Source organism: Diceros bicornis, chromosome 15 (genome assembly GCF_020826845.1).
Source record: "Diceros bicornis minor isolate mBicDic1 chromosome 15, mDicBic1.mat.cur, whole genome shotgun sequence".
NCBI classification, from domain to species: domain Eukaryota; kingdom Metazoa; phylum Chordata; class Mammalia; order Perissodactyla; family Rhinocerotidae; genus Diceros; species Diceros bicornis.
The window spans coordinates 66,192,436-66,214,294 of record NC_080754.1 but is presented as its reverse complement, the minus strand read 5'-3'; the positions used below and the strand labels follow the sequence as shown (position 1 = coordinate 66,214,294).

The window sequence follows — 21,859 nt, the reverse complement described above, 5'->3', positions numbered from 1 at the left end:
CTATTGCTGGTCTTAGTACATACAGAAATGATTGCCCCTTGAAACACGGTGTTCACTCACAAGGAGGTTAAAAGCTATACTGTTTTGTTTAGAAGAGAAAATACTTTTAGTACTGAGACAAAGAATATATACTAATATGATGTGTCACTTAATCAACATGAGCAAATACTGTTTTCATACACTAATGTGTAAGGGCCAGACCCTTCAGTTAAACAAACTACACACCAATACTCAAGTATCAATTTAATTAAAGTGTATATATTTGGTATTTGTTATATACTAACTTTTCAATGGTTTTAGTGTTTATTTCCTATTTGTTTCCATAGCAAGAAAGAGCAATTAGCACTTCGTGAATCAAAAAGTAGTTCTGAATCAAGGATATTAAAACCTTGAACATAAGATTTTAAAAAGTAATAATATGAGGAATGAGGATTGAGGAACCATGCGCTCCAATATAGCAGTAATGAGTGTAAATCATTACAACCTTTCAAAGGGCAGTTTAACAATATCTATTAAAATTTTTAAAGTATATGCCCTTTGATCCAATTATTGCATTTCTAAAAGTTATATTAAGGAAATAAGGTAGACATACAGAGATGTGTATACACTCTAGACGTTCTTTAAAACAGTGAATAATTTAAAATAAATGTCCATCAGGAATGAGTTAATTAAGTAAAGTTACAGTATATCCATACTTTGCCATAAGAGTTACAGTGTATCCATACTTTGCCATAAGTCATCTCTATGGAGGTGGGATTGCAAGAGATCTTTTGCTTTCTCTGTATTGTTTGAATTGTTTTTTGCAATGTTCATAAATTTTCAAAGGAAAAAATAACAGCCATAAAATATTTACATTTTGACTTAATAAGAAATTGACTGTACAGAACCCTATGCCTTTAATATAGCTGTCAACACAGCAAATGAACCTGAGTCCCTGCTGTAAAGAAATGTGTTTTTAGATATGAATACATTTACTGATAGTTACCATATTATTTTAAAATCAAGGCATCTTATCTTACTAAATGCTGGTCCTGATGTTAATTTTTGAATCATTTTCACTGTTTTAGACTTTGACCAGTATTTAATCTTTAATTATCTTTAGCATAATCTTTAATTGTGAAATATATATTAATACTGTTTCATGAAACAAATAGTATCTGGCATTAAAATCACCAAATTGTAAATTATAAGATTTCTTTTATTGCCTTTGTATAGAGATGCTTCTTTAGGAAAGGAAATGAATTGCAAGTATAGTATAAAAGGAGTCAAAGTTTTAGTATACAGGCTCGTTATTATGGACATCTTCATTTTTCTTCTCCTACCTCCACCACAAAACAAAAACCTAGAAAACAAACCAAAACAACCAGTGTTGACTTTTCCGGTTGTTTTATGTTTCATTCTTTGTATATGGATAAAGGATAAAATTCTCTAACATAAAAATGAAAATATGGTAAACTATTTGAGAATATATTTTTATTCTTTATTTTTTAGACATTTTCTTCTTGTAGATGGTGGTGGTATTTATTTATATTCTTATGAAGGGCGCTTCATTTCTTCTCCAAAATTTCCTGGAATGAGAACAGATATTCTGAATGCACAGACTGTCTCTTTGAGTAATGATACCATAGCAATAAAAGACAAAGCTGATGAAAAAAGTAAGTGCATTTTTATAATTTTCCATGTCACATTTCCATGAAATTTGTTAACACTGTAAAATTTTCATAAATTAACTTTCGTTTCCTCATCTATTAATGCGTTAACTTTATATGAAACAATTAAGAGCCTCCTAATTTGTCCTAAGCATGAATTAATTAAGGAACTAAAGTTGTCATATTATACCCAATTGATGGAATAATTAGATATCACAACATCAAAGCTTAGTGGTAAGGAATAAATCTTTATATATTCAGTAGCTGTTGGTAGAGAGTTTGAATTCAAGGTTGTGAGTCCTAAAAATGTATTTTAGTTTTTTAAGTTTATTGATCTTTTTTAATATTCTTTTTTTTCCTCTTTTGCTAACAGTAAATATTGTGCTTCATTGTACTATTTGTTTTGCTTGTATATATTTATATAAATATTTGTATGTTCATATATATTTGTGATTAATGAAGTAGAATAAAGTTATGAATAATTTTAAATTTTCATATAAAAATCTAGACCACCTTACTATTTATAAATAAATATAAGTATGTCAGGTGTTTTGGAATTCCATTGTACAGTGAAACCTTTTTATTAAGGTATGGCTATATCACAACAACATTTTAACAACATATATTATTGAGTACTTACTACATGCCAAGTACTTTTCTAGAAGTTGAGGATACAATAGTGAATAAGGCGGGCGGGCCCCGTGGCTTAGCGGTTAAGTGCGCACGCTCCGATGCTGGCGGCCAGGGTTCGGATCCCCGGCGCACACCGACGCACCGCTTCTCTGGCCATGCTGAGGCCGCGTCCCACGTACAGCAACTAGAAGGATGTGCAACTATGACATACAACTATCTACTGGGGCTTTGGGGGAAATAAATAAATAAATAAGTAAAAACAAAACATAGTGAATAAGGCAGACAAATAAACAAATATATAATAAGTAGTTGGCTAATGATATATGCTGTGAAGAACGTTAAACCTGGGTGAGGGAATAGAGAATTCTGGAGGTGGGGCAGGGGAATGACTATAGGACAAGGAAGTGCAAGGCTTCTGAAGTGGGAATGATAGACATGTAAAAGAAACTGCTGGAAGGCCATGGAACTAGGTCAATTTGAGCTAGGCAGAGAGTGTAGGAGAGGACAGAGAGATAAGCAGGAGGCAGATCATGTAAAGACTTGGCCATGGTAAGAATGTTGGCATGAGAGAAAGAGAGGAGGCGAGCATATTGTCCTATGTTTTTATCCTGAATGAATGAGATGGAAGAAGGGGAGGGAGGAAGTTTAGAGGAGGTCCACAAACCAAGAGTTCTATTTTGGTCATGGTAAGTTTAAATACTTTTTAGATGTCCAAGTAGGAATGGAGAGCAAATAATAGGATAAACAAGTCCAGGGCTCAGGAGACAGTGGGGGACTAGAGATATAAATTTGGGAGTCATTGGTGTACAGGTGGTATCATGGCAAAGAATGGAATCCCCTAGGAAGGGAGTATAGACAGAGAAGAAGACCAAAGACTGAGCACATCAATATTCAGAGGTGAGTAAGAGGAGGAGGAGCCAGTGAGGTGAGAGTGAGAGGGAGTTATCCTTAAAGCCTAGTGGAAAAATAGGAAGTCATTGTTTTTCTCTGTTAATACATATTGCTAAACATTGTTCATTACTGTGACACGTTACAAAAAAAACTATGACCTGACCGTTAATTTTGTTAGTTCACACCACGGAAGACCTAATTCAGGAGCTGGAGCACTGTGCAACTTCTCACTTTTCAGTAGTTTCAGATGGCATCACCTTTCATACTGGTAGGAAATAGAATTCTCCTAAATAGAGCTGTCTCTTCATGCCTTAGGCCTTCTCTGAGAGAGGACATTTGGTAACTGTTTTGATTTTGAAGGACTTCCTTTCTGGCTAAAAAATAGGAAAAGAGAATGAAATAAAATAGTATCTAGATAGCAAATTTAAGATGGCTGTGTAACTGTTAATAATTTGGAAGTCAGATTTTTGTCTTCAATAAACTTAAATTTGAAAATCCCAGTGATCACTAAGTTGTCTATACTTTTATTATTCAACACCACATATTTTAGATTGAAGCTATAATAAAGCATGTATTCTTCCCACTGAATATACGTTATTCTGAATTTTTCTATAGTTAATTCACATCTGAAACATATTTCATTATTCTTTAATTCTTTGATATTTCATAGAATTTTAGAGCTAAAGAGAATTAGGAACATTTTCAGAAATATGGATTTATCTGCCAATAAATTATCTGTTTAACTTACGTAAATTTTGATTGTTGAACAAGATAATCATATAATTCCATTTTGCTGTAAACAGAAAAATCAAAGGGACTAAAATAAAATTATTGTAGAACTGATATAAAATGAGAGGGAAGATATTTTCCTTATGTTCCTTTATAAAGAAACTAGTATTCATTGATGGCTAAATTGAGATATATGCTAACAATAGAAAACACAATTGAAGTACCTGGAACCTTTAATATGAAAAATTTCCTTTCAAGGGGACCATCCACGTGTGAAATCAGTGATTCCTTCCTAATTGGGAGCTCCTTTATGGGCAGGATTCTTGTACCAAGCACAGTACTCTATATTATAGTAGGTGCTCAATAAGTACAGGTTAAATGGATTTGAATAGCTCTTTGGGTGCTTGATTAAGTAGTAGAGGTACTGCTTTTGACTTCCTTCTTCTCCCCATCCACCTGGCACAGATCAACTATGATATTAGTGTGGGTGATTATTTGAAACAAATGTCTGGGTATTAGGGGAGTAGAAGTTAGAGAGCAGTTGCTTATGTTTAAAAGCAACTCTTTCAGCTGCCAGCTCCTTAATTGTTCTTTCTGCTAGTTTCTGTTACATCCTAACACTAAAATACAGGTACAGCCTCCCGTAGATCAGGACCACTTACAGTTGTGGAGAGGTAGACAAGGTCATCCCTGTACCTCCAGCTCTTTGTAATATGTGCAGTCAGGAAAGGGTGGAAGGCTTTTATTAAAAAAAAAAAAAAAAATGTTAGTTTGTATCACTATGAAAATAACTGGGTTTAGCCAAGCCCAAAGCATTTTATCTAAGTGAAACTAAAATTTTCTAATTTTTGTTTCTATACCTAATTTAAAAATTCTGTTACAGGATTTTTTCTTTTTCATTTTTCTCAGCAATTTTAGAACATAACTTATTGTTATGACAGGATTTCCTCTGTGAATATAGCCAGTGACCTCAAACTTAACATCCTAAGATTTACTAATAGCTAATAATCAATATCAATATACTAAAAGTGTGATCCTCTGGATTTTAAATATCATATTATAGGTATTTTAGCACTTTTAGTATCTGTATAAATATCCAATTTTTTTGCTGACTAGCTGTGCCACTTCTGTCTTTTCAGTTTTGTAATCCTATGTGTACGTTCAGTCATATAAAATTACTCCATGGGGATGAATCTCAGGCTGGAGTAATTTGGAAATTACTTAAAGAGAATCACCAAAACATTCCAACAATCTCCCTCTCTCCCCACCAACAATCTTTTTTTTTAAATTTTTTTTATTGATGTTTTAATAGTTTATAACATTGTGAAATTTTGGGTTGTACATTTTTGTTTGTCCATTACCATATATATGTCTCCCTTCACCCCTTGTACCCACCCCCTACCCCCATTGCCCCTGGTAACCACAATACATTTTTCTATGTCCATGTGTTGATTTATATTCCACATATGAGTGAGTGATCATACAGTGTTTGTCTTTCTCTTTCTGGCTTATTTCGCTTAACATAATACCCTCCAGGCCTATCCATGTTCTTGCAAATGGGACCATTTTGTCTTTTTTCATGGCTGGGTAGTATTCCATTGTATATATATACCACATCTTCTTGATCCAATCATCAGTCGAGGGACACTTAGGTTGCTTCCACTTCTTGGCTATAGTGAATAATGCTGCAATGAACATAGGGGTGCATAAGCCTCTTTGGATTGTTGATTTCAGGTTCGTTGGATAGATTCCCAGTAATGGGATAGCTGGATCATAGGGTATGTCTGTTTTTACTTCTTTGAGTAATGTCCATACCGTTTTCCATAGAGTCTGCACCAGTTTGAATTCCCACCAGCTGTGTATGAGGGTTCCTGTTTCTCCACATCCTCTCCAACATTTGTTGTTTTTTGTCTTGGTGATTATAGCCATTCTAATGGACGTGAGGTGATATCTTAGTGTTGTTTTGATTTGCATTTCCCTGATGATTAGTGATGTTGAACATCTTTTCATGTGCCTATTGACCATCTGTATATCTTCTTTGGAGAAGTGTCTACTCATTTCCTCTGCCCATTTTTTGATCGGGTTGTTTGTTTTTTTGTTGTTCAGTTGTGTGAGTTCTTTATATATTATGGAGATTAACCCCTTGTCAGATATATGTTTTGCAAATATTTTCTCCCAGCTGGTGCGTTGTCTGTTCATCTTGATTCTGGTTTTGTTTGTCTTGTAGAAGCTCTTTAATCCGATAAAGTTCTACTTGCTTATTTTTTCTTTAGTTTCTCTAGTCTGGGTAGGCATGTCATCCGAAAAGATTCCTTTATGACCAATGTCAAATAGTGTGTTGCCTATATTTTCGTCTATGAATTTTATAGTTTCAGGTCTCACCTTCAGGTCTTTGATCCATTTTGAGTTAATTTTTGTGAATGGCGATAGCACATGGTCCACTTTCATTCTTTTGCATGTGGCTGTCCAGTTTTCCCAACACCATTTATTGAAGAGACTTTCCTTTCTCCATTGTATGTTCTTAGCTCCTTTGTGGAAAATTAGCTGCCTGTATATGTGTGGTTTTATTTCTGGGCTTTCAATTCTGTTCCATTGATCTGTGTGTCTGTTTTTGTACCAGTACCATGCTGTTTTGATTACTATTGCTTTGTAGTATGTTTTGAAGTCAGGGATTGTGATGCCTCCAGCTTTGTTCTTTTTTCTTAGGATTTCTTTAGCTATTCGGGGTCTTTTGTTGCCCCATATGAATTTTAGTATTCTTTCTTCTATTTCCGTGAAGAATGTCATTGGGATTCTGATTGGGATTGCATTGAATCTGTAGATTGCTTTAGGTAGTATAGACATTTTAACTATGTTTATTCTTCCAATCCATGTGCATGGGATGTCTTTCCTTTTCTTTATGTCATCATTGATTTCTTGCAATAGTGTCTTGTAGTTTTCATTGTATAGGTGTTTCACCTCCTTGGTAAGATTTATTCCTAGATATTTTATTCTTTTTGATGCAATTGTAAATGGTATTATCTTTTTGAGCTCTCTTTCTATTAGTTCATTATTAGCATATAGAAATGCAACTGATTTTTGTAGATTGATTTTGTACCCTATGACTTTGCTGTAGTTGTTGATTATTTCTAATAGTTTTCGAATGGATTCTTTAGGGTTTTCTATATATAAAATCATGTCATCTGCAAATAGTGCGAGTTTCACTTCTTCGTTGCCTATTTGGATTCCTTTTATTCCTTTTTCTTGCCTAATTGCTCTGGCCAAAACCTCCAGTACTATGTTGAATAGGAGTCGTGAGAGTGGGCAGCCCTGCCTCGTTCCTGTTCTCAGAGGAATGGCTTTCAGTCTTTCCCCATTGAATATGATGTTGGCTGTGGGTTTGTCATAAATAGCCTTTATTATGTTGAGGTACTTTCCTTCTATACCCATTTTGTTGAGAGTTTTTGTCATAAATGGATGTTGTATCTTGTCAAATGCCTTCTCAGCATCTATTGAGATGACCATGTGGTTCTTATTCTTTGTTTTGTTGATGTGGTGTATCACGTTGATTGATTTGTGGATGTTGAACCATCCCTGCGTCCCTGGTATAAATCCCACTTTATCATGGTGTATGATCTTTTTAGTGTATTGCTGTATTCGATTTGCCAATATTTTGTTGAGGATTTTTGCATCTATGTTCATCAGCGATATTGGCCTGTAATTTTCCTTCTTTGTATTGTCTTTGTCCGGCTTTGGTATCAGGGTGATGTTGGCCTCGTGGAATGATTTAGGAAGTGTTCCATCTTCCTCTGTTTTTTGGAATAGTTTGAGAAAGATGGATATTAACTCTCCTTTGAATGTTTGGTAAAATTCACTGGAGAAGCCATCTGGTCCTGGACTTTTATTTTTGGGGAAGTTTTTGATTACTGTTTCAATCTCTTTACTTGTGATTGGTCTATTCAGATTCTCCATTTCTTCTTGGTTCAGTTTTGGGAGGTTGTATGAGTCTAAGAATTTATCCATTTCTTCTAGATTGTCCAATTCATTGGCGTATAATTTCTCATAGTATTCTCTTATAATCCTTTGTATTTCCGTGGTATCCATTGTAATTTCACCTCTTTCATTTCTAATTTTATTTACTTGAGTCTTTTCTCTTTTTTTCTTAGTAAGTCTGGCTAAGGGTTTGTCAATTTTGTTTATCTTCTCAAAGAACCACCTCTTTGTTTCATTAATCCTTTCTACTGTTATTTTGGTCTCAATTTCATTTATTTCTGCTCTGATTTTTATTATTTCTCTCCTCTGCTGACTTTGGGCTTTGTTTGTTCTTTTTCTAATTCTGTTAGGTGTAATTTAAGGTTGCTTATTTGGGCTTTTTCTTGTTTGTTAAGGTGGGCTTGTATCGCTATGAGTTTCCCTCTCAGGACCGCTTTTGCTGCATCCCATATGATTTGGTATGGCATATTTTCATTACCAAATGAAGTGAAATGTCCTTTAATTTCATCAATGATCCATTGGTTGTTCAGTAGCATGTTGTTTAATCTCCACATTTTTGTCACTTTCCCAGTTTTTTTTGTGGTTGATTTCCAGTTTCGTAGCATTATGGTCTGAAAAGATGCTTGTTATGATTTCAATCTTCTTAAATTTATTGAGGCTTGCTTTGTTTCCCAACATATGGTCTGTCCTTGAGAATGTTCCATGCGTGCTTGAGAAGAATGTGTAGTCAGATGTTTTTGGATGCAGTGCTCTGTATATGTCTACTAGGTCCATCTCGTCCAGTTTTTCATTTAAGTCTACTATTCCTTTATTGACTTTTTGTTTGGATGATCTATCCTTTGATGTAAGTGGGGTATTAAGATCCCCTACTATTATTGTGTTGTTGTTAATATCTCCTTTTAGGTTTGTTAATAGTTGCTTTATGTACTTTGGTGCTCCTGTGTTAGGTGCATATATATTTATAAGTGATAAGTCTTCTTGGTGGAGTGTCCCTTTTATCATTATACATTTCCCTTCTTTGTCTCTCATTACCTGTTTTATCTTGAAGTCTACTTTGTCTGATATGAGTGTGGCAACACCTGCTTTCTTTTGTTTGCCATTAGCTTGGAGTATTGTCTTCCATCCTTTCACTCTGAGCCTGTGCTTGTCTTTAGAGCTGAGATGTGTTTCCTGGAGGCAGCATATTGTTGGGTCTTGCTTTTTAATCCATCCTGCCACTCTGTATCTTTTGATTGGAGAGTTCAATCCATTTACATTTAGGGTAATTATTGATATATGAGGGCTTAATGTTGCTGTTTTGTCACTTATTTTCCAGTTCTTTTGCATTTCCTTTGTTTCTTGTCCCATCTGTTTCAGACTGCCAATTCAGTTTGGTTGTTCTATCTTATGACTCTTCTAGTTTTCTCTTTGTTTATCGTATGTGATTTTGTTTTGATTATTTGTTTAGTGGTTACCTTGAGGTTTGTATAAAAAATCTTATGTATGAGATAGTCCATTATCTGATGGCCTCTTATTTCCTTACACTAAGTCAATTCAATCACTTTCCTCTTCCCCTTCTAAGTCATTCTTTTTATACCTATTCTATCTTGTGTTGTGGGTGTGTGTTTACAGTGATGAGGTTATATTTATTTTTGGTGAATTCCTTCCTTTGATCTTTGATTTTGGTATTTAAGTGGTTGCTAACCTATTCCGGTAAAGATCTACTATTTTTCTGATTTTGTCTACCTATCTTTCTCCTTGCTCCAAGCTTTGTATTCCCTTTCTCTTCTTTTTTTCAGGCCTGAGGGCCTTCTTGAGTATTTCTTGTAGTGGGGGTCTCGTGGCCATGAACTCCCTTAGCTTTTGTTTATCTGGGAAAGTTACTATTTCTCCATAATATTTGAAGGATATTTTTGCTGGATAGAAGATTCTTGGCTGAAAGTTTTTGTCTTTCAGTATTTTGAATATATCTTTCCAGTCTCTCCTAGCCTGTAAAGTTTCTGTTGATAAATCCGTGGAGAGCCTGATAGGAGTTCCTTTGTATGTTATTTTTTGTTTTTGTCTAGCTGCCCTTAATATTGTTTCTTTGTCATTGACTTTGGGCAGCCTTACCACTACATGTCGTGGAGTGGGCCTTTGCCTGTTGACGTATTTAGGTGACCTATTGGCTTCACTTACTGGTATTTCCTGCTGCTTCCCCAGATTTATTTCCTTGAACAGGCTCTCTGTTCCTCTTTCCCTCTCTTCTCCCTCAGGAATACCTATAATTCTTATGTTACATTTCCTAATAGAGTCAGATATTTCTCAGAGACTTTCTTCATTTCTTTTTAGTCTTAGTTCTCTCTCCTCTTCCATCTGGAGCATATCTGTATTCCTATCCTCTGTAATGCTAATTCTTTCCTCCATATTGTCAGCTCTGTTCTTTAAAGATTCCAGATTCTCCTTTATCTCCTCCATTGTGTTCTTCATCTCCATCAGTACTGATTGGTTTTTCTTTATGATTTCAATATCTTTTGTGAAGAAACTCCTAATCTCATTGAATTGTTTGTCTGTGTTGTCTCGTATTTCGTTGAGTGTTTTTATGATAGCTATTTTGAAATCTCTGTTGTTTAGGTTATGGATTTCTGTGTCTTCAGGGTTGGTTTCTGGGTGCTTGTCATTTTCCTTCTGGTCTGGTGATTTCATGTACCTTTGCATTGTGGTTCCTGTATTGGCTTTATTTTTCCTCATCCTGGAAATACCTGGTTGTAATTTCCATCCACCGCCACCGTGTGGGGGTTAAGGGCTGTGTAATCTGAGCCCCCTGTGCTCTGTCCCAGCTGTTCGCTGCGACCCGCCGGCCACTTGGTCTGGTCTCGTCGGCTGAGCTGCAGTGTCCGGCCTGTTGGGGGTGGCGCTCTCTCTTTTGCCCTCTGGGTCCCTGGCATGGGGGCTTCTGGCTCGTCCTTCGTTATGCGCTCTCCTGGGGTACTCAGATGTTGATGGTACCCCCTAGCAGTTCTGAGTCCTCTGTGTGGGAGTTTCCCACTGGCTGAGAGAGCTCGAAGAGCTACGGGTTCCCCGCAGAGGGCCGCCCCTCCCCCCTCTCTGGGAGCCACACAGGCTGGGATCACTGATCTGATGGGGAGGGAGAGGAGTTCTCCTTACCTCTCCTCACTTCCTCCGGGGGCCCAGCATGTTCCTCTCTCAGATATGCGGCAGTGTGTATCTTTCCGATCTTGCTTTTTGCTGTCTAGGAGTCTGTTGTTGGCCTGTGACTGTTCCTTTTGTTGTATCCTATCAGGAGAAGAGTTTACGGGACAGCTCTCTCCGCCATGACACTCACATCACTGTCCCCAACAATCTTTTTAAAAGAGCAAAGAACAGCTACCAATCCCACTGTCATGTTTGAGACTGGGAGAAGCCTCTGGTGAAACAGAGAAGGGGCAGAGGCAGCATTTGTTCCCAGTTTCTTCAATATATCTCCTGTAATTTTTACAACTTGACTGACTTCAGAACATCAGAGAAATGTGGGTTTGGAAATACAGAACTTTGAATTATCATTATTTAGATAAGATTGATGTCATGAAAATAGATGAAATTGGGGAAAGTATTTAGTGTGAAAAGGTGACCTAAAACAAAATCTTAGGAACAAGAGTCAGCAGATAAGGAGGAATTAGCAAAAGAGAGTGAGGCATGGTCCCATAGGAGCAAATGTAGATGTAGCCCACATAAGAGTTTCAGGGAAAAGGATGCTCAGGAGCATCCGATGCTGCTGCGAGATCCAGACTAAAAATACTCTTTGGTTTCACAACGTAGGATCATTGGTGATCCACGCAAGATCCGGACATAAAGTTTTAAAGGTATAGTTACAGTTTCTTGCCTAAGAATCATCTCTGCTTCTGGCATTTGTAGTTGCAGCTTTGGTCCTGAGACCACTGTATTGTAAGAAAAAGAAAATTGAGGTGACATGGAAAAGAAAGGAAAAAGCATAGTTGTCATACCAGCATCCCCCCTCCATGAGAAGAATTGCACAGTCACGCTAGCATCCTCCCCACATCCTCTCTTCCCCATTTCCACCAGACATTCAGAGGAATCTCTCTAGTGGGGACACTCCCTTTGTGTGGAGTGCGAGGACACTCTCATGAACTTGTAGGCCAGTTCTTCATGCCTGTATTCCCTCTCCCCTCATTTTAGACAACCACTCTGTAATTGCCCATTCCAACTCTTTACCAAACTATTACACTGAGGAAGATATCTCTCTGCCATCCTTGGACATGATGGTCTGTAACGTTTGTTCCTTGGCCTGAAGAGATGTGACTCAGAGGTCCAAATGGGCGTAATATCTTCTGTTCCAGTTCTTTTATAGTACTCTGAGCATTTGCATCTATGCTGGGTAAGCAAAACCCAGTCCAGAGTCAGTGCGTATTCCTGTCAGGACCCACTCGTAGCCCCCCACGGCTACCGGCATCAGTCTGTCCTGTCAGTCATGTGCAAGCACTACCCCCAGGGACTCTTCCCATAACCATCTGCAGTCTCTGTCTCTCTTGTTGGCAGACAGAACAGTTCTTGTTGGCGTTTTGTGCCTCAGAGGACACAAGAGGAGTATGTCTAGATTCAGCCCATCTCTGCGTTGCTGTAGCCCCCAATGTCCACTCAGTTCCTGGACCCAGGTGGCTACCTCAAGTGAGCACATTAGGGTATCTGCTTGTCAATTCTAATCACCCTTTGATACTAGAAGGGGGTTCTTCTGATGGGCATTGACGTGGCTTACTTTAATGCACCCCTCAAATTCCCATAGTGATGTCGATAGGGCCGTGCCCCGTAAGGGCTTCCCTTTAATAGGCCGCTCTTCCATTGCCCTTCTGCCTGACCTTATGGCCAGGCCGTTGGCCACTGCCTCTGAGAAGGTAAAATTACAAACATAGGGTAAACGGCGTACAGGGCAGTTCCCCCAGCTGATTTGTTTTCACCTTTTTCGATCAGAGTGGTGGCCTTCCAAACAGAATGTTGTCTGTTCGTGTTGAAACTGCCATCCGTAAACCAAGCAGCTACTTGTTGGTCATGGAGAGCTGTGTACAGGGCACCGTCCAAGTGACGATAGAATCCTACAGCTCCTCACATGGTTCCCAAGACAGTCGTAAGGGAGAAGAGTCTCCCTGCTCCTGAACGCACTGTGTAGCTCCGTGCATTCCTCTGGTAGAGTGTTCCAGCACAAGCCGTTTCCATTTTATTAGGGAACTCTTCTGGGCACTGCCTTCCTCATTAGAGCATTTCTCTGACGTCACCCAAGACGTAATGGGTATTCAGGCATCAAGATTATTTTATGTCCTTCAGTCACAGGGGCAGTTTCAATTAATGCTGGTAGCAAGCTAGTAATTGCCCCTCAAATGGAAATTCTCTTGTCCAAAGTTCCAGTAGTTGTCACTGGGAAGTGCTCACAGGCTTTTGCTGTAAGCCGCAGTCCACACTCCACACAAGACTATTCTACAGAGAATTTGTCCGTATCAGCACTCCAGCCTTTATTCTATACTGTCTGATATTAAAGGCCTATGTGTGTTTGTGAAATCTCATTGGTTCCTATTTTGCATGTCCAATTAATATTGTTTGAAGGACAGATTTTTCACGCTTTCTGTTTTACAGTACTTGATAAGAGAAACGTTCCCGAGCTAGACACAATATCCATCGTCATAATACATTCAAGTAAAAGAGACACAACCACTTCACATAAAGCTTGTTAAACATACCAATTTTCTTTCAAACTTTCACCTTAATCCCATCAACTCTTTTATTTTATTTTTTATTTTTTTTCCCCCAAAGCCCCAGTAGGTAGTTGTATGTCATAGCTGTACATCGTTCTAGTTGCTGTATGTGGGACGTGGCCTCAGCATGGCTGGAGAAGCGGTGAGTCGGTGCGTGCCCGGGATCCAAACCTGGGCTGCCAGCAGCGGAGCGTGCGCACTTAACCGCTAAGCCACGGGGCTGGCCCATCCCATCAACTCGTGCATTTCTTTATCCTCTCAATCTAATTGGCTGCCATTAGGACTTTGCCAACAGGTTTTAGTTTTACAATACTAGTTAGGGGAAGTGTTCCCCAGTCAGACATAATATCCTGTCCCATAAAACATTCAGGTGGAGACAGTCTTTTCACATAAAGCTTGTTTCAATACTCCAACTTTCATTAACCCTTGCATTTCTGTATTCCCTCAAATTAATTGTAGCCTCCGTTAGGGTTTCACCAATGGGTTTTGGTACCGTAGTGCATGAGACTCCCATGTCACTGAGTCCTAGAAACTTCTCCACCCCCTGGCTTTTTGCCCACTCCTGTGCATGAGACCTTGGGTCCCCAGCAGGGTGTTGAGCCGGGGAATCCTGGTCCTTTTCTCAATCTGTATCTTGATTAAATTGGGGCACCGTAGCCCCAGGCAGTTGGAGGTGAGGTTTCTCTTTGCTATTTTGCCTTGCAGCTTTCTAAATTCCTCCAAACTATGATGAGTAAAGCAGATTTGTTTAGAGCCCTCCAATATTGGGGAACCAGCAGGGACTTCCATCAGTCCACCCAAGCTCTGTGCTTTTACCTCATCCATGTTTGCTTTATTCATCCCATTTCTTAGTAACCACTTAAAGATTTCCACCCTACTGGGATGAGTGCCTTGATGGTCCCCTTTGTCTATCCCCATTCTCTTGGGAATTATGTTAGCCTTTTTCATGATTTGTTTCAGTGTAACTTTTTCCTTTAGAAATGGCTCTGAGGATAGTGGCTGTACCTCAGGCCAACCAGAATCAGGATCTTCTCTAACACATTCCTTCAGCAGGGGCCCTGAGACTAGAGGCTGTAATTCAGACTGGCCAGAATCTATATTTGTCCCATCTCTTACTTTCATTTTAGATATTACAGATAATAATAACCAAAGGATTGCATATTTCTCTTTTTCCTTATTATTTTGCATTTTCTTATGCAGCTAGTGAGCCACCTTCCTGGGAGATAGAGCCATCATCTCAAAATTCCATAGGTAACTTTTACCTCCATCAGCTGATTATGTTACTGTACAAAGAGGAGGTTCTGTGCCTGCTGCACATAAAAAAAAAGCCAGTCATTACGGCAGCAGCTTTTGAGAAGAGAAAAGGCTTTATTGCAAGGTTGACCTGCAAGGTGACAGAAGGCAAAAGCTTTCAAATCTGTCTCCCCCATCCAGGGCTTGCAGCAAAATTTACGGGATAAAAGGGCAAGGCTGTTTGAAATGTAGAGATAGATGATTGGAGGTGAGGAGAAGTGAGGTAATTGATGATCTGCACGTGTGTAGTCAAGCTCCATGGCTCTTCATAGGACGTATGTTCACAAAATGGTGGTGTTAGTATGATCTAAGGGTGGAATTTTCGGCCCCCTGACATCAAAAGGGTCACTTATCAGGCATTCACACAGGCCCAGTTGATAGGTTGTTGGTCTCAACCGGCCTGAACTGGGCAGTGGGTCGATTCTCAGTTCCTGAAAAACCACTCTCAATTACTCTGTTGATAAGATGGGGTCAGTTGAACTGGTCTTAGAGGGCCTGTGGTTACAATTACAACTTAGCTGCTGTTTCGTACCATGGATGACCCTGTGGCATCTCAAGACTCAAAGGTTCCTCATCCCTTGCCCTTTCATCCTTTCTCTTCCCAAACCACATGTTTCAGGGGATTAGGGTTGGTCTATTGAATCCCAAGTTTCCTGACACCAACTATTCCATTTTTACTCCAACTGAGTGCACTGCAGTTAATTTCTAACACTAACAACCTGAAGTTAGCACAGACCCCAAAGCTTAAGGGCAAAGTCTTCCACAAGACGTCCCTCACTTCAGACACTAGCCACAAGTCTCAGGGAGTCCCCAGGCCACCTGGGGATTGATTGACTGGCTACAAATTCAGGGATTCCCATGGACCCCTCAAGTTGGGTAATTTGCTAGAATGATTCACAGATCTCAGGAAGGCGCTATACTTATGATTATGGTTTTATTATAAAGAATACACATAGGGTGAGGCCTGGGAAGCAATACAGAACTTCTGTGCACTCTCCTCATGAAATCAGGGCATATCACCCTCCCAGCACATCAATGTGTTCACCAGTGAGGAAGCACCACCCAGCTTTGGTGTCAAGTTTTTGTGGGGTTTTATTACATAGGCATGATTAATTAAACCATTGACCACATGATGAACTCAATTTCCAGCCCCCTCCCATCCTCAGAGGTCAGGGAACTGAAAGTCCAAACTCTCTAATCACATGCTTGGTCTTTCTGGTGATCTGGTGACCAGCCCAGATCCTGAAGCTATCTAGGGGCCCACCCAGATTCTCTCCATTACCATAACAAAGACACTCCTGTCACTCAGGAAATTCCACTGGTGTTGAAGTTCCCTGCCAGGAACCCAGGACAAAGATCAGACAAATTATTTATTATACCACAGTAGTGTACTGACCACAGAGAACTGAACAGTACATAACACGTTGCCTGGTATTATAGTAGGCACTCGACACATTTTTCCTTTGTAAAATATGATTGTAAATATGTCTGTAATGTTATATTGGTCTAAATCAGAGTTATGAAAATTACAAATTACATCCAGATTTGGACTTGCCATTGTTGATCCTATGGAATATTGAGGCCATACCATTAATAACAATTGTAATTGTATGTTTTCATTAGGATTATGATAATTCCATTGAAATTTACCAATAAAAATTCTAATATAGTACATTAACTAATGCTTTACTTTTTTTCAAGTAATCTTTCTCTTTGAGGCATCAACTGGAAAACCATTAGGTGATGGGAAGCTTCTTTCTCATAAGGTAATGGACATTAGCTATTTGTAATATAAATAGCCACTATTTATTTACTTCATTTTTAAAATTAATGTTTTCATTGTAAGGAGGAAAACATAGAAATTAGTTTTAATTTAAAACAAGTGTGCATTCTACAGAGCGTATTTTACCTAAAAATGTCATAATTAAAGACTAAGCACTAGTAAACTCTGTCATAGGAAGCTATATTTGGAAATTAATTGAATAAAGAATCTGATTCATATATCTATTCTCCAGGCTCTTTAATGCTTTTCAATATAATGTTCTATCTTGGTTAAACTTTTAGCACCTATTAATAAATAAAAATGTGTTTATATTTATATTTATGTTTCTAAATAGGTTGCAGTTTTCCCACTGACCTGTTCTTAGCCAGCATTTTCTTTAGGTTTTAAGACTGTAGTTAAACTGAAAAAAAAAAATTCTATAGAAGCACAAAAAGACCCTGAATTGTGAATTGTTTATTGGTTTCTGATTTTTAGCCTTAAAATAAAGGAGCCCATTGTATTGAATTATCCTTCTAATAAGTGATATATTATGGTCTAAAGATGCATTTAACTTTATTGTTCAGTGCTGCTAGTAAAGTATTACTTTATATTTTATTTTCTTCTTTTTGTAATTAATCTTCTTTTGTAATGATTAGTTTAAATTTGAATAATAATACATTCATGTGGTTCAGAAATGAAAAAGCATAGAAATGTATACAGTGAAAAGTCTCCCTACTATATCTGTTCCTCATCAGTACAGTTCCTTTCCACCAAATAAGTAACCACCATTATTAATCTCTTTGTATCTTTCCAGAGATTTTTACTGCATATACGAACAAAATCCATACATGTTCTTTTCTCCCTCTTTTCAAAAATGTAACATACAACTCTGTACCTTGCTTTTCTCACACAACAACACTCTATTTCTGGAGACTTTTTTCCCTATCAGTACATAAAGTACTTTCCCAGTCCTTTATTCCCCCCCCCACCATATAGTACAACATTTTATGGATCTATCAGAATTTATTCAGCCTGTGCCCAAATGATGGACATTTAAGTTGTTTCCAGTCTTTTGCTGTTACAGTATTGCCAAGATGACTTACCTTGCATGTATATCTTCTTGCACATGTGTTACCGTATCTGTGGGATAAATTCTTGAAATGTTGCAGGGTCAAAGGATATGAGCATTTGTAATTTTAATAAGTGTTGTCAAGTTCTCTTACAAAGAGATTGTATCAATTTATGTTCCCACTAGTAACACATGAGATGCCTGTTTCTCCACAATCTCTCCATTATAATCATTTAAAAATCAAGGCTATGTAAGCAGAATTTTTCTTTTTCAGTAGGATTAAACATATAAAAGGCAATAAATTTCTCAGCTTTTTAAGATGCAGTCATTATTTTTGTTAGTAGGATTGAAATGGGAGTCATTTAATAAACGTTTCTTTTAATATGATCATTCTTTTTCCAGAACACTTTTCCTAAATGTAAGAAATTTACAATTTCATTATTATAAGAATGGAGGTGACTTCATCATCTCACACTTCACTCAGCTACACAGGACATTTTTATCTCTTTTCCTTGTATATAATAAAAAGGATTTTAAAATTTCACATTCTGTAGAATAATAGAAAAAAATCACTTAATCTATTTTATTTTATATATGAAGATACTAAAACCCAAGGTCTTCCCAAGTGAATAATAGAGCCAAAACTGGAACTCAAGTTTGTCTTTCATTAAATGAATATTAGTATAAGGCAAGGAAGAAGGCTCACATGAACTTGAAGCTGCTTTCATGTCCTGTTGCAGTGAGTGACCCAGAAGGAGCAGAACAGAAGTGGACATGGTAGAACTGGACAAGAGGAAAGTGGGGAGTCCCTGCTGACTGAAGAGGGAATGGGAAGGAGGAAAACTCTGCCCCACTATGTACATAGGCATTATTATTGTCCATCTTTGATTTTGAATTTCTTAGAGAGGAGAATCCTATCTGTTTAACAGTGTTTAACAAAATATGCTAGGTACTTTTGATGGTGGTGATAAGCAGTTCTTTATTGTAAAGATCAGTTTCTCTGAAAAGTTTCCATTTTGAAAATACCTAGAGGGCCGGCCCCGTGGCTTAGCGGTTAAGTGTGTGCACTCGGCTACTGGCGGCCCATGTTCGTATCCCGGGCGCGCACCAATGCACCGCTTCTCCGGCCATGCTGAGGCCGCATCCCACATACAGCAACTAGAAGGATGTGCAGCTATGACACACAACTATCCACTGGGGCTTTGGGGAGAAAAAAAAAAGGCGGGGAGGATTGGCAATAGATGTTAGCTCAGGGCTGGTCTTCCACAGCAAAAAGAGGAGGATTAGCACGGATGTTAGCTCAGGGCTGATCTTCTGCACACAAAAAAATAAAATAAAATAAAATAAAATAAAATAAAGAAAATACCTATGGTTATATTTCTTGCATACCTTGATATAGATGGAACAAAATTCTTTTTTTCCTTAAAATACAAATTATGGTGTTCTGTAATACCGTAGAGAAGAATTTTTTTTAAAATGTGTTATGAACTGGTATATGGCTTATCCTGATCCATCAACTTGGATAAAGGTATATGTGTGTTTTGTTTTTTTATTTTAAAGGTATTGTGATAGTACACTTAGATACAATAACTTGGTGGTATGATAACGATTCTTGTTGAATTCACAGATCCTAGCAAGTCTTCAGACATAGTAAGCAGTAAATAAATCCCTCTTGGATTGAATTGAAATGAATCCACACTGAACCATTTCCAAGTTATAAAGAAATTTATTTCACTAGCTAGTATAATAGTGTAACAGATTAATGCAATATGCCAAAAATACTTTGTTATTGTGGACAGAGCACTAATTTGTGGTCAGAAGTCTGGGTTGTAAATTCTAGATATGCTTGTTACCATCTTTTTCTGAGCAAAATTACTTAATGGCTATGGATCTCAGTCTTCACATCTGCAGAGTAAGTATAATAATACCTACCTCACAAGATTGTTTCCTGGTTTCATAGGAAATTAATGTGAAAGAATCTATAAAATTTAAGGCTCTAAAAACATAAGATAGTCCATAAGATAAATCTATTCTTACAGATCTTTAAAATACAGGCAATCTACTTAGAATAAATTTTGGCATGAGGAACTTATTAATCAAAGTAGATCTCTCATGTGATACCCAGATTTGACTCATCCTTTTCACCCTGTCTACTACCGGAAGGACAGGAAGACAGATGGAAGTGGTTCTCAACTTACAGAGTTCAAAAATATACATTATTTTATAGTGTTTTAAGGGGCATCTTTCCCCTGTAAATAAAAAAAAAGTAACTATACTCTGGCTTTTGAATTATTAGTATATTAGCAGTTTAAAATTATTTAACAGGGACATTTCATCATTATAAGTTGGGGAGTGATACTTAATTGATCCTTAATAAACAAATATTCTTATAATTAAAATGATCTGATGTCAAGAGCTAAAACTAATCCAGTATTTTCATTTTTTAAAATTTTAGAATGAAGTTTTAGAAATTGCTCTGGATCAAAAGGGACTTACCAATGATAGAAAAATTGCTTTCATTGATAAAAATAGAGATCTCTTTATCACTTCAGTGAAACGATTTGGGAAAGAAGAACAAATTACCAAACTTGGTAAAGTAATTGTAATATATTTAAAATTTTGATTACTTTCAGTTTTCTTAGATCTGTCATATATTATACTAAATAGCTTACTTGCTTGAATGAATCTGTGAATAATGCTTTGGTCTCATAACATTTCTTAGCTACTTAACTCCATTTTAATAGCAAGTCTTTAGCTGCTACAGCTAAATTCGCATTGAAAGAAAGACTTGCAAATTAAAAATATAATAGTTCTGGGTAAAATATTCAAATATTTCCATAAAATCTTATGTGAGTTTTTGCATGTGTTTTCACCATTATCCGATCAGAAAATAGACTCATACCTACCAGAAATTAGGTGGGGTCTTCTATGTCAGCTGATTTTAAATATGTGTTTTTAATACTTTTATAGTGGAACTAAGAGTACATTAACATTGTTTTTAAAATAAGGAGCAATGGTGCATACTTTGGCGTGGAGTGATAGATGCAACATCCTTTGTGGACTTCAAGATACTCGATTTACAGTGTGGTATTACCCTAATACGGTTTATGTGGACAGAGACATTTTGCCTAAAACATTATATGAAAGGGATGCAAGGTAACATTTTACTGCATAGAATTGTTTATTGTGGTAACTAAAACTCTAATAGAGTGTCGTGTTTTTGCCTCTCCTTTCAGTCCTGCAAGGTATCTTGCACTTTACTCAGTCAACTAAGTAAACTGTTCAGCTTAATCAGATTTAAGTGATGGAATCAAGTTGAAAGTGTCGTATAATACTATTATATTTATTTATTCCTTATATTAATACAATTTTTCTTATATGAACATAGTTTTCAAGGTTAATGTTGTTTAATGGTAACTCAGGTAGTTTTTTTCAATATGGTTTAGTGATTTTAATACAGGCACTCTTAAATTTTTTCAGTGATACACCACCTTATGACAACCTTTATTCTGTCCCAGATTATCATTGACCCTAAGACTTTCAGGAATGTATGTGTCTCTAGAGTTGTTTATTACATTAATATTAAAGATAGAAAAAATATATATAAGGTTGCTGAAAAGTTTTTAAAAAAAATTTTATATTCTTCAGAATATTAAATGCATTTATGTTCCTAAATTCTCTAAGAAATAGCAAGGAGATCTCTCACCCTTGACAAAATAGGAATACAAAGGCTTCTCAACTCCAAACTTTAGCTTAACTTTCAAATATACTTTAAGTTCATTTTTAATATTCAAGTTCACAACCTTAGCAAAACCAGAGGCATCACTTTAAAAGTATTTAATTTAATGAAGAGAAGTTAATCTCTTTACTTAAAGTTCAACTCTTTTTTATTATGAGAAAATAATCTTGGAATCAGCTTAATTTTCAGTGTTCATACTTTTAAAAGCTGAAGCTAAGTGATTTAATCATTTGCGTGATTTGCCTTAAGACTTAGGAAAAAAGGACGTTTCAAATGCTTTTAGGCATAGTTCTCAAAGACGTAATAATTTTCGCCATGTTAAACTGTATATTTTGCTCCAAGTGTGTATAGCAAGTTAGATTCAGATGTTTATTTGAATATATACATTCTCCCTGGAGTTAA

At 37.0% G+C, this 21,859-nt stretch overlaps 1 protein-coding gene across 4 annotated transcripts in view; it reads left to right on the top strand.

Annotated features, from left to right (window-relative positions):
* Positions 1 to 21,859, top strand: part of IFT80 (intraflagellar transport 80) — a 144,121-nt gene that overhangs the window by 90,234 nt on the left and 32,028 nt on the right. For all 4 annotated transcript variants that reach the window (XM_058556463.1, XM_058556466.1, XM_058556467.1 and 1 more), the window contains exons 10-13: positions 1,492 to 1,655; positions 16,589 to 16,653; positions 20,174 to 20,309; positions 20,727 to 20,874. In XM_058556463.1, coding sequence (XP_058412446.1) covers positions 1,492 to 1,655; positions 16,589 to 16,653; positions 20,174 to 20,309; positions 20,727 to 20,874 — 513 coding nt within the window. The remainder of the gene's footprint in view (positions 1 to 1,491; positions 1,656 to 16,588; positions 16,654 to 20,173; positions 20,310 to 20,726; positions 20,875 to 21,859) is intronic.